Source organism: Hemitrygon akajei, chromosome 27 (genome assembly GCF_048418815.1).
Source record: "Hemitrygon akajei chromosome 27, sHemAka1.3, whole genome shotgun sequence".
Taxonomy (NCBI): Eukaryota; Metazoa; Chordata; class Chondrichthyes; order Myliobatiformes; family Dasyatidae; genus Hemitrygon; species Hemitrygon akajei.
In genome coordinates, this window is record NC_133150.1 from 16,284,672 (window position 1) to 16,298,709 (window position 14,038).

General features: G+C 38.2%; 1 protein-coding gene across 1 annotated transcript in view; it reads left to right on the plus strand.

Annotated features, from left to right (window-relative positions):
- The window catches only part of lgr6 (leucine-rich repeat containing G protein-coupled receptor 6), a 312,367-nt gene that overhangs the window by 240,807 nt on the left and 57,522 nt on the right, over window positions 1-14,038 (plus strand). The window contains exon 6 of the mRNA XM_073030423.1: window positions 5,755-5,826. Coding sequence (XP_072886524.1) covers window positions 5,755-5,826 — 72 coding nt within the window. The remainder of the gene's footprint in view (window positions 1-5,754; window positions 5,827-14,038) is intronic.

The following is a 14,038-nucleotide window of genomic DNA, read 5'->3' on the forward strand; positions in this document are numbered from 1 at the left end:
CTCATTGTTAATTGGGTTAATTTTAGAGAATTAACATGAAAAGAGTTTTCAGTTTGATGTTAATAATATTGAGAGTTCAACAAAGTATTGGCAAAACACCAGATTGTAATCAAAATTAAGCAACATGATTTCATTGACTAAACTCACTCATGCAGTCCAACATTCAACTGGTAGTTTGTGTGATAAAATTGTAGAGAAGAAAGTAATATGTGTGTACTCCAATATGAATCAGCGTATCAGAGGGAGATCGAAAATCTGGCTGAGTGGTGCCACAACATCATCTTCTCACTCAGTGTCAGCAAGACCAACGGGTTGATTATTGACTTTAGGAGGAAGAAACCAGAGGTCCATGAGCCAGTTCTCATCAGGGGGAATCAAAAGTGGAGAGAGTCAGCATCTTTATATTCCATGGTGTTAGCACTTCTTCATAAGTGCAATTACGGAGAAACACAGTGGTGCCTCTACTTCCCTAGACTTTTGTAAAGATTCAGCATAACATCTAATATTTTGGCAAACTTCTATAGATATGAGGTGGAAGGTGTATTGACTGATTGCATCACAGCCTGGTATGGAAACACCAATGCTCTTGAACGGAAAACCCTACAAAAAGTAGTAGATCCGGCCTCTTCTTCTTCGGCTGTCCATCGATTTCGATGTTGACTGAGGCCTGGGCAAGGTTGTATAGAAGGCCGGCAGTTGCCCATGCTGCAAGTCTCCCCTCTCCATGCCACTGATGTTGTCCAAGGAAGGGCACTAGGCCCTTGGCACCTGTGTCGTCGAAGAGCAATGTGTGGTTAAGTGCCTTGCTCAAAGACACAACACGTTGCCTCAGCTGAGGCTCAAACTAATGACCTTCAAATCACTAGACCAACGCCTTAGCCACTTGGCCACGCGCCAACATTTACGGCCTAATTCATCACAGATAAAGCCCTCCCCACCATTGAATACATCTACACAGACGCTGTTGCAGAAAAGCAGCATCCATCATCAGGGATCCCCTCCACTGAAACCATGCTCTCTTCTCACTTCTGCCATCAGAAAGAAGGTACAAAAGCCTCAGGACTCACATCAGCAGATGCAGGAATGGTTAGTACCCCTCAACTATCAGGATCCTGAGCCAGTGGGGATAACTTCACTCAACTTCACCTGCCCTATCTCTGTACTGTTCCCACACCCTACAGTGCCTATAAAAAGTACTCATTCCACCTTGGAAGTTTTCATGTTTTATTGTTATACAACATTGAATCACAATGGATTTAACTAGGCTTTTTTGACACTGTTCAACAGAAAAAGACTTCTGTGTCAAGGTAAAAACAGATCTCTACAAAGTGATCTAAATTAATTATAAATATAAACCACAAAATAATCGATTGCATAAGTATTCACCCCCTTCAAAATCATTGCACAAAATCATCATAGGTGCAGCCTGTTTTTAGAAGTCTCAGGTTTTAGAAGTCACATAATTAGTTAAATGGAGATCTGGATTTGGAGACCTGTGTGCAGTCAAGATGTTTCAAATGATTGTAGTAAAAATACACCAGTATCTGGAAGGGCCAACAGCTGTTAAGTCAGTATCTTGGCAAAAACTACACCATGAAGACAAAAGAATACTCCAAGCAACTCTGCAGAAAGGTTATTGTAAAGCACAAGTCAGGAAATTGATACATGAAAATTTCCAAGTCACTGCCTAATCCTTGGAGTACAGTTAAGTCAATCATCAACAAATGGAAAGAGTATGGTACAGCTGTAAATCTACCTAGAGCAGGCTGTCCTCAAAACTTGAGTCATGGTGCAAGAAGGGGACTAGTGAGGGAGGCCACCAAGAGACCTATGATAACTCTGGAGGAGTTACAAGCTTTGGTAGCTGAGATGGGAGAGACTGCACATACAATCGTGTTGCCCAGATGCTTCACTAGTCACAGCTTTATGGGGGAGTTGCAAAGAGAAAGCCACTGTTGACAAAAAAATTCACGTGAAATCTTGACTAGATTTTGCCAGAAAGAATGTGGGAGACTCTGAAGTCAGCTGGAAGAAGGTTCTATGGTCTGATGATACCAAAATTGAGCTTTTTTGGCCATCAGACTAAATGCTACGTTTGGTTTAAGCCAAACACCGTACATCATCAAAAACATACCTACCTGCTGTGAAACATGGTGGTGGCTACATCATGCTGTGGGGATGCTTCACTGCAGCAGGCCGTGGAAGGCTTGTGAAGGTAGAGAGTAAAATTAATGCAGCAAAATACAGAGAAATTCTGGAGGAAAATCTGATACAGTCTGCAAGAGAACTACAACTTGGGTGGTTTGTTTTCCAGCAAGACAATGACCCCGAGCATGAAGCCAAAGCTACACAGGTGGCTTAAAAACAACAAAGTAAATGTCCTGGAGTGGCCAAGTCAGAGTCCAGACCTCAATCTGACTAAGAATTTGTGGCTGGACTTGAAAAGGGCTGTCCACTCACAATTCCCATGCAATCTGGCAGAGCTTGATCAGTTTTGTAAAGAAGAGTTGGAAAAAAATTGCAATGTCCTGATGGGCAAAGCTGATAGAGACCTATCCACACAGATTCAAGGCTGTAATTGCTGCCAATGATGCATCAACTAAATACTGACTTGAAGGGGTGAATAATTATGCAATCAATTATTTTGTGTTCAATAATAGTAATAAATTTAGACCAATTTATGGAAATTTGTTTTCACTTTGACATGAAAAAGTCTTTTCTGTTGATCAGTATCAAAACAGCCAAATTAAATCCGCTGCGATTCAATGTTTAAAACAATAAAATATAAAAACTTCCGAGGGGGGTGAATACTTCTTATAGGCACTGTATAGGCTCACTTTCAAGGACTCTTCATCTCGTGTTCTCAATAGTTACTGCTTATCTGTGTATTTATTATTATTATTCTTTTGCATTTGCACAGTTTGCTGTCTTTTTCATGTTGATTTTTCCACCTATTGGGAGGGGTCTTTCACTGATTCTAATAGTGCTCCCCACAAGTATACCCACAAGAAAAAAAAACTCGAGGTTGCATATAGTGATATATATGTACATTGATAATAAACTTACTTTGAACTTTTGAACTTTAATATGGTCTGTTCTCTTGATTTCTCAGCATCCTGTTTTGAACATAAGTGTTAAACATTAGTAAAGCTCCTACATCTAGTTTCTCAACTGAAAAAATATAACTCCCCCCTCTTTCCCCCCTTCTTTCTGTAGGGATCACTCCCTCCACAATTCCCTTGTCCAGTCGACCCTCCCTCCAGGCACTTATCCATGCAAGTGGCCCAAGTGCTACACCTGCCCATACACCTCCTCCCTCACCTCCATTCAGGGCCCCAAACAGTCCTCTCAGGTGAGGTAACACTTCAACTGTGAATCTGCTGTGAGTGTCTATTGTGTCTGGTGCTCCCAGTGCAGCCTCCTCTACATTGGTGAGACCAGTCGTAAATTGGTGGACTGCTTCATCGAGCAGCTCCGCACCATCTGCCACAAGCAGGACTTACTGCTGACCAAACATTTTCATTCCCATTCCTATTCCAATGTGTCAATCCATGGCCTCCTGTTCTGTCAAGATGTCACTCTCAGGATGGAGGAACAACATCTTATATTCTATCTGGTCCCCTCCATTCTGGTGGGATAAGTATCGATTTCTCCTTCCATTGAACAAATTTACCCACCCTCTTCCTCTAGTCGCCACTCTGACCTTTCACTTCTTCTCACCTGCCCTTTACTTCCCCCTGGGTCCCCTCCTCCTTCCCTTTCTCTTATTGTTCACTTTCCTCTCCTACCAGATTCTTTCTTCTCTGGCCCTTAACATTTCCCACACACCTGGCTTCACCTGTCACCTTCCAGTTAGCCTCTTCCTCCATGCCCCACCATTTCCTTCCTGCATCTTCCTCCTTTCTTCTCAGTCCTGAAGAAGGATCTTGGCTTGAAATGTCGACTGCTTACTCTTTTCCATAAATGCTGCCTGACCTGCTGAGTCCTTCCAGCATTCTGTAGGCGTTGCTTTGGATTTCCAGAATTTGCAGACTTTTTCATGGTTAAAATAATTAGCAGTTTGTGTTCTTAAGACTGATGTTCTCTGAGAGATATTAATTTGGTATTATATAGTGGCTCTTTTGATTATCCAGATTAATTATTTTAGCAGAAAAGTTGCCAGATTCACATAATTTCAATTTATAATTAATCAATTAAAATAGGCTTCCCTAGCAATGTTATTGACACCCTAAACAATCCCCTTTGGAAGTGTGTTGGTAAGTTGCTTTATTGGACCAGTCTTTTGTCATACTACCAACGCACCCCCCACACACACACACCCCTATGACCCCAGTGCTGCTAGATGGGCTTTTCCAGGATTTTGACTCAGCGATGTGGGAAATTGGGAAAAGTGGAATTCATATTTTCCTGCTAGCCTTGACTTTCTGGATGAAAATGATTGATGGTGGGGTTTTGTCAGAGAAAAAAATGGCGAGTTTCCTCAGTCTGTCTTGTACTCTATAAGGATTGCTCAATATTGGTGGAATAATATATTTAAGCCAGTTAATAAAAGTCAAAGAGAAAATTTCAGCCATTGTGCTGTTAAAATTGTCAAGTGATATTGGCAAATACAGAAAATGACTTCATAGTTCTGATTTGGATCTTATTGATAATTATGAGGAAATATCGTTTACTGTAGAATGCAGATCCCTGCTCCAACTCTTTTGTCCAGCATTAAGGTGTTTGATCCAATTAGATGTCTGGTGAATGCAGACCCGGGATGATGTTGAAGGTGGATTCAACAAACGCATTATCACTGAATATGAAGAGGACAGGGTTAACTCTTCCAAACGCCAAATAGTTATTGTCAGGTGTTAGCTCAAACTGGCTAATTATCCAGGTTTCACTGTAAATAAATGCAGATTGTTACAGCAGCATTGTCAAAGGAACTGAAGTACTAAATAATTATTAGCAAATCTCCACACGCAATATTTATAAAGGCTGGAATCTCTATGGTGAGGAAAACAGATGGTCGGGTGGAGGACATTGTCCTCATGACTTCTACAGTAGTCCTGGAATTAGATGATTTTCTCCAATTATCTTACCTTGACCTTGGTTTATTTCTAGTGTGTGTAGATTATTCACTCTGATTATAGTTAACAAATATACCAGCATCTGTTGGGGCAAATCTTAGTCAAACGCTGCCTGGAAGTCAAGAACAGTCACTTTAAATTTTTTCTCTAGAACTCAGCTCTTTATTCTAGAACAAGAGTTCTGAGATCCAGTGCTGAGGATACTTTTCACCTTTATAATACGAACAAATCCCAAGCATGTTGTGCCTGGGAAGATTTAATTTAAAGTCCAAATATTTGTAGCCTAATTCCTTCATCAGCTAAATTGAACTGTTCTTCACCAAGTGTTTGCAATAATTCCATAGTGATAACTTGCTCTTCTCCAGTGTTTGTTGGCATAGGCATCAGTTCAATGGGAAATTCTGGCCAAGGTTTACAGTGAATGAATATATTAATTGAAAATGTTGTTTGTGTTTAGTATTACAAATAGTTGACTGCTATCTCTATTGATAAAGCTAATTAATGTTCACTAAAACAGATATACTGATAATAGCCCTATCATTTAAGATTGACCAATACACTGTATTGTATTTCTTAATATATTACTTTTACTTTCTTTACATTGTTGTAACATTTAAAATGTTATATTTTACTTTATCACCTGAATTATCTTTTCCTAAATGCAAACCAATGTCTTTCACAGGCATCTGCACAACAACAACATTCAGTCGCTTGGGACGAATTGTTTTGATGGACTCCACAACTTAGAAACACTGTACGTAACATTGTAACAACTCTTCATAAATAAAAGTTTGTTTGCTTTGATTAAGTTATAATCAGCAGCTTAAAATTAAACTCGTAATGACTGTATTAAAACACGAGTGGGTTGAATATACAGTAATTTCAAACTTACAGCTTGAGAAGGACCTGTCACTTTCCAACATGTACTGTAACTATTGAATGAATTTTGTTGAACATTATTTGTAGTAAAAGTGCACACATAAATTTTAAACAGACACAATTGGCACCAATGCAAGAAATCATCACTTAAATGACATCATCTCTGTATTCTGCATTCTAGATCACATCAGCGCTTTTGGATGATCAGAAGTGCATTGTACTTTGGTAACAAAACACTCTGATCAAACTGTCTGAAATGTTTATTTCTCATGTTATTTTGTTTTCTGCCTCCATTAAAATCGTTAGGTTTTAATTTGGACTTAAAGATGTTTTTGGAGAAGGAATGATCTGCAAACGTGTTATAGAGTGGAATCAATATAAAATATTGGTATTTTCAGAATCAAGTTTATGATTGTTGTTTTGTGACTGCAGTACAGTGGAATACATAAAGAATTACTATTATTTACAGTAAGTAATGTAAAGAAATAAGTTAGTAGTGCAAAAAGAGAGCAAAAAGTGAGGTAGTGTTCATGGCTGTTCAGATATCTGATGGCACAGGGGAAGAAGTTGTTCCTAAAACACTGAATGTGTGTCTTCAAGCTCCTGTACCTCCCCCCTGATGGTAGCAATGAGAAGAGGGAATTTCCTGGATGGTGAGGACCTATAGAAATTTTCTGGAATTTTTGGTGGCATGCCAAATCTCCTCAAACTCATAATGAAATATAGCCACTGCAATGATTTCCTTATAATTACATCAATATGTTGGGCCCAGGATGGATATTCTGAGATATTGACACCCACAAACTTTAATTTTGTCCTGTGTGATTTTACTAGTTTTTTCCAGTTTGATGTTAATAATGTTGGACGTTCAGCCAAGTAATAGAAAAACACCAGGCTGTCATCAAAAATAAGCAACAGGATTTCTTTGAATACACTCACTAATGTAGTTTGACATTCAACTGGAAGTTTGTGTGATAAAGTTGCAGAGAAGAAAGGAACACGTGTATCTTCCAGCATGCAGTCTGTCCTTTTGTTTTCACAGCTTCCTGTTTGAAACATTAATGTTAAACATTAAGGAAACTCTTACATCTTGTTTCTGAGGTTGTAAAAGCATCATGCAGTTTGTGTCGTTAAAACTGAGGTTTTCCCAGAGAGTAGATTGTTCATGTTAATTTAGAATTATACAGTAGCTCTTTTGGTTATCCAGTTATTTTATAGAAAAGTTGCCAAATTTATAGAATTCCACTTTATTTATTCAGCAACGAGAACTAGGTGTCCCTGGCAATGCATTTGCCACGCTAAACAATCCCCTTAGGAAGTGTTGGTAAGCTGCCTTTTTGAATCAGTCCTTGTGGCAACCCCACCCTCCCCCACCACCCAGTGCTGCTAGATGGGCAGTTCCAGGATTTTGACTCAGCAATGACAAGATTAGGAGGGATTTGGAAAAAAGTGGTTTTCATATTTTCCTGCTGGCCTTGACTCTCTGGATGGAAAATGCTGGTGGTTTGGGGTTCTGTCAGAGAAAAAATGGCAAGTTACTGTAGTATGTCTTGTAATCTATAAGCATTGTGACTACATGAGTGGAATCAAATATTAAAGCTGGTTAGTACAAGTCAGAGAAAGTTTCAGCCATCGAGCTGTTAAAATTCTGAGAGTTATTTGAAAATGCAGGAAACTTCTTCATATTTCTGATTTATTATTGATAGTTACTCACTCACTGTGGAATACAGAGACCCTATCTAACTCTTGTTGTCCAGCATTAAGGTGTTTGATCCAATTAGATGTCTGGAGAATGTAGACCCGGGATGATGTTGAAGGTGGATTCAACAAAGGCAATGTCAGTGAAAGTGAAGAGGAAAGGGTTAACTTTTCCTACCTATATTTCGTTATTGCCAGGCATTGGATCAAACTGGCTGATTATCCATGTTTCAGTGCAAATAAATGTAGGCTGTTACATAAGAGTTGTTAAAGGAACTGAATACCATCTACTTATCAGCAAAAATCCACGCACAATACTTAAAAAGGAGGGAAGCTCCATGGTGAGGAAACAGTGATGTTACCAACATGACTTCTACTGCAGTCCTGAGCTGAGATGATTTTTTCAAATCATCTTTCTTTGATCCTACTTTAATTCTAGTCCACGTTGGTTATTCACCCAGATTATAGTTAACAAATTTACCATCACTCACTGGGGCAAAGGTTAGTCATGTGCAGCCTGGGTGTCAAGAACAGTCACTTTTCATTTCATCTCTAATTCAGAAGATGAGTGATTTTGCTAGCTAGCTAACCCTTTGAATTTCAAAAATATCCAGTGGAAAGTATTTTTTGGTTTTCAAACAGTAGCGAATCTTTATAAGTTCAATACAAATGCTAGTGCAAGTTAGACCCAAATAAGTGTGGCTGTTCCTCTCAATTATTAAGATGGAAACAGAAGAAATGAGAAGCTGTTTTAATATATTTTTGGTACTGGCAATACTCCTGGACTTACACTTCTACATCACTATGTGAACAATAATGTAGGGTCCATGTAAAGACCTTAGCAGTGACCAATGTTGTCTAATACAATTCAGTGCTGTCTATTCAAACAAAGATGCATAAATCACCCACAAATTTAGGTAAGAATGTTGGAACCTTTTCATTTTTTAAACTATATTTAACTTTAACATTTAACTGGATCTTTACACAAGAGCTATACACAAGGCATATTTAAAATATCACATTTGGTATTTAGAGAGCGTAAAGTTTGAAAGTAGCATCAGTAATTTTAGAAGCAGTGAATCATTCTTTAATCTTACTAAAAATGCTTGAGTTAGATCATTTGAGCCTATCCAAAGGATGTTATTTTGCATTTGGATTTCCTGAAGTCTCTTGATAAATATTCACTTGAAAAAGACATTTGATGTTCATGGGGGTAATGAAACTCAGCTGCCTGATTTGTCTTTAAAATAGCCAGCAAAAGGTGATGACAGTGGAACTGCTTAAAAGCAAAATCCAATGTAACCAGATAGATTTTGTTCCCTATGCTGTACATTATCTGCTAATAACATGGTTTACAAATAGTATATAAATTATAATCCTGGCCAGTTTCCTTCATACAATCCTAGGTAAACTTGAGGTCATGCAAAACTCTTACTGCTTTCATTCTAAACCGTAGCTTCTTCAATTCACCTCTCTTTTTTTTGTAAATGTACAATGCATAGAGTGCAGTTAATTATAAAACTATCAGCATTATTTCCAAATCCCTTCATAATTTCATCTCTTCTTTCTCTGTAGTTTCCTCCAACCCTGCACATTGCAAGATGCAAATAACCCTGTACTCTGATTGTTCCATCATTTGTGGCCGTTCCTTCAGTTGCCAAAGTGTGACTCCCTGGAATTGTATCTATAATCATCTCTGGGTTTCTGTTTTCTTCTTTACATTACTATTTCTGTTGTCTTTTTAAAAACTAGTCCTTATGTCTTTGACTATGCTTTGGTCATGTGTCATTTCATCTACACGATGAGCTGGTTAACTATACTTGTTTGATAAAATAGGGATGCTTAGCTTTGTTAAATATGCAGAAATGGTTTTCACCGCATATTACATTTTTGATAACAACACTAATACATTTTTACAATTCTAGCAAGTTCTATGGATTTACTGATAACATTCAAAGGTATCTAGACTGTTTGACAGGCTAAGAAATAGACAGAATTCTTTTGTACAAGGTTTACTGTGGTGTACGTTAGTGGATGAAGCAAGTAAGTACTATTATCATTGGGGCTTATTGAAATCTGGTATGTGTGTCAAACATTTTCAATTAGACTGTTTTGTGTATTTTGAACATCTTCTTCAAAGAAACAGCAATAAACTGAGTACAAAACACTGCTCTGTTATGAGTAGATGCCTACAATATTGCTTTCTTTGGAGAAGACTGTGAGGAGTTGTAATCCAAATCTATATGATAGTGAAAGGTGCAAGTAATGTTTATTTAGGCTGAACTTTGAATAAAGAATTTAAAGATAGTAAATCTGAAAAACCACAAATGTAAAAATGAAGGAAAACTTTCACACATTATCATAGATATTTTAAGTAAGCTCACTTGGGGAAAAATCTTAGAGTATTAATTAATTGCTTTATAAGATGCAAGCCTTTCATTGATAGATTTTGGAAAGTAATTATATTGAATACTCAGATGGGCAACTACAGATCATTCAATCTCTATGAGATTCTTAATTATAGTTAAACAGAAGGTAGTAGAGTTTTCCACATTCAGTAATTTCAAGAAGTTTTTGATTATAATTATTTTACATATTGTAATTCATACAGTGAGCAAAAGGATAACATGATTAAGTTATTAGTCATACCTGCAATTAATAGCTACTGCTAGTGTTAATTAAATCCAAACCTATTCTTTTTCTCACATGAAGATTTATCCATGAAAATGCATTGTCTATTCATAGGCCTGTCTAAATGCCTGTTAAACATGTTGATTGTACTTCATTCTATCAACTCTCCCAGCAACAAGTTCCAGATATACATTCTCTGAATAAAAGCTTTCTCTCAAATCCTGTTCTGCCACTCATCTTAAACCTATGCCTCTAGTTTGTGATGTTCCCGCCATGGGATAAAGATTCTAGCCTATCAATGTTTCTTATAATTGTATACAAGTTAAACAGCCCTTACCAAAATGCTTGGGTCCAGAAGTGTTTCAGATTTTGGAATATTTGCATCTCTATAATGAGATATCTTGGGGATGGAACCCTAGTCTAAACACAAAATCCATCTAGATTTTATATGCAGCTTATATTGTGCATATACCTTGAAGGTAGTTTTATAGAACATTTTTAATAGCTATTACTACCTCGACCACCAATGCAGTCACTGTTTGGCACTGCCATAATTTCCAACTCTGAATTTATGTGTTACTGGTAAGCAACCTTCATCCTACACTTGACCATCACATATAGGTACTCATGCAGCCACTCAGCATATAGATTTTCATCTGTGATGATCTTGCAAACTCATCAGTTAATTTCTCTGCTGCTCTGTGATCAGCAGGTGTTTTATCACCACAAATCTTTAGAAAGTTAATGCCATGGCTTTAGTTCTGCAACCAAACTGCTGAATATTCGCAATTAGCTTCAATTTTCAGCTTGTTGTGATAGATTTTGCTTGTTTTATGATCTGCGTACCATAATGTGGCATACATTCACTCTGACGCTAACAAATCCACTCCTTCAATACACATTCGAGATCTTATTTTTTTTTTTGCTTTATGCTGTGTTTTTCTATTTTGCATTAGCTTCTGTACATTGCATATATGAGATCACTTCTCAGAACAGTCTGGCTTGCAGAGACCTGCTCATCACGTGGAAACCTTTCCAGTGCCTTCTTTAATTTTCCATTTGTGATGTCATGTCAGTGCTCAAAAAATTTCAGATTTCAGAGGTTTTCAGATTTTGGAATTTCGGATAAGAGGGGCTCAACCCGTATACCTCTATCTAGTCAGCTATAAGCCTCCTCCACTGCAATGAAGACAAGCCCAGGTTATTCAATCTCTTCCTAGAACTGAAGACCTTCAATACAGGAAACATTCTGCTGATTTTTTTTTTTTGCAATCTTTCTGGCATAAGCACGCTCCATGGCAGGGCAACCAGAATGCCAAAAACCACACACAATGCTCCAAATGTGGACTAACCAGTATTTTATAAAGTTGCAACATAGTATCTCAACTTCTATATTCTGTGTGTCATCCTATGAAAGGAAGCATGCCACATACCTGTTCATCATCCACTCTACATTTGCTGCCACTTTCATGGAATTATGAAACCTTCCTTTGCGATTTATCCCACCAGCTTTTCAAACATCTGCAAACTTATTACATACAAATCCTGGCATTCATAAATCAAAGTATTGAGTACAGGAGTTGGGATGTTATGGTGAGGTTGTATAAGACATTGGTGAGGCCAAATTTGGAGTATTGTGTGCAGTTCTGGTCACCTAACTACAGGAAGGATATCAGTAAGATGGAAAGAGTGCAGAGAAGGTTTACTAGGATGTTGCCGGGTCTTCAGGAGTTGAGTTACAGGGAAAGATTGAACAGGTTAGGACTTTATTCCTTGGAGCGTAGAAGAATGAGGGGGGATTTGATAGAGGTTTACAAAATTATGAGGGGTATAGACAGAGTAAATGCGAGTAGGCTCTTTCCACTTAGATTAGGAGAGATAAATATGAGAGGACATGGCTTTAGGGTGAAAGGGGGAAGGTTTAGGGGGAACTTCTTCACTCAGAGAGTGGTGGGAGTGTGGAACGAGCTGCCATCTGACCTGGTAAATGCGGGCTCACTCTTAAGTTTTAAGAATAAATTGGATAGATACATGGATGGAAGAGGTCTGGGGGGTTATGGACTGGGTGCAGGTCAATGGGACTAGCAGAATAAAGTTTCAGCACAGACTAGAAGGGCTGAATGGCCTGTTTTCTGTGCTGTAGTGTTCTATGGTTCTATGGTTCTAAATTGTTACGGTATTTCATAATCAACAAGGGATCCTACAGTACATCACTAATAACAGTCTTCCAATCAGAAAGGCATCCATTCATCACTGCCCTCTGCTTCCTATCACTAAGCCAATTATGATCTAATTAGCAATTTCACCTTAGATTCCCTTTTGGACCAGCCTACCATGTTGTGCCTTGTCAAATGCCTTGTTTCAGTCCATGCAAACATCTACAGCCCTGCCTTCACCAAACTTTTCTTCATTACCTCCTCAAACAATTCAATCAAATTAATGAGATAGGACTCCTCCCACATAAAGCCAAGCTGACTATCCGTGAACAGCTCCCTGTCTTTCCAAATATTCTCTACATAAATCTTATCCCTTAAATTTTTTCCAGTAATTTCCCTACCAACAATGTAAGGCTCACCACCCTATTGTTACAGGGCTGATTCCTGCTTTATTGGGAGATAAACAGCAATGTTATGTCCTGCAATCTTGTGGCGCTGCACTTGTGGCAAAAAAAATCTCTGGTACAAAAATATCTCTGTCAGTACCCCAGCTGTCTCTTTCTTTGCTTCACATTGCAAACTGTGACAAATCTCATCTGGTCCTAGGGGGATTTATCATTGTTTCCCATGATATATAACACCTTCTCTTTCTTAATTCTGACCTGTTCAAATTATCCACTATCCTGCCCTGAACTCATTACCTTTCACGTACTTCTCCTTGTGAATATATATGAGAAATATTGATTCATGAGTTCACTCACATCCCCAACTTCACTCATTGGATCTTCTCTTTCCTTGGCTACCATTCTGATTCTGATCAACTTAAAGAAAGTCTTAGGATTTACCTTAATCTTACCTGCCAAAGATATTTCATGGTCCTTTTTCCCTTCCTAATTTCCGTCTTCTCTCTTACATAATCTGTACCCCTCAAGAGACTTCCTACATGTGCTTACATTTTTCGATCAAACCTTCGATATCCTTTGTAAAGCAAGGTTCCCTACTCTTGCCATCTTTGTTTTCAATTCTTACCAGAATATGCTGATCACAAACACTAACTTTTTTTTAAAGACTCCTACCTGTCACCTGTTGTTTTACTCACAAGCATCTGGTCCCAATCTCCCTATTGAAATCAGCATTCTCTGAACTCAAGATCTCAACCTGAGGGCTAACCTTATCCCTCTACATAAACTACTTAGAAACTTACATAATTATGGTAATTGTTCCCAATGTGCTCCCCACCGACACTTCCACCACCTGCCCAGTTTCATTTCCTAAGGTTATGATTAAAAGTATCTCTGACTTTAGTAGGGCTCAGAGATAAATCTTTTGGATGCACTTCACAAATTCTTCCCCTTGAATTTAGGCAATGCCAATCAACATTGAGGAAGTTCAAACCACCACTACAAAAACACTATTGCCCTTAAAGCTTTCTGTAATTTGCTTACATTATCTTTTTCTCTGATTCCCATCAATAATATTGCATAGCAAAGTGATAGACCCACTTTTGTTCTTAAGCTCCATCCACACATTCTCCAAAAAAGCCTCTTTAAGTATTGCCCTCTCACTTATCAGTAGTGCAATTCCCCCTCCACTCCTGTGACC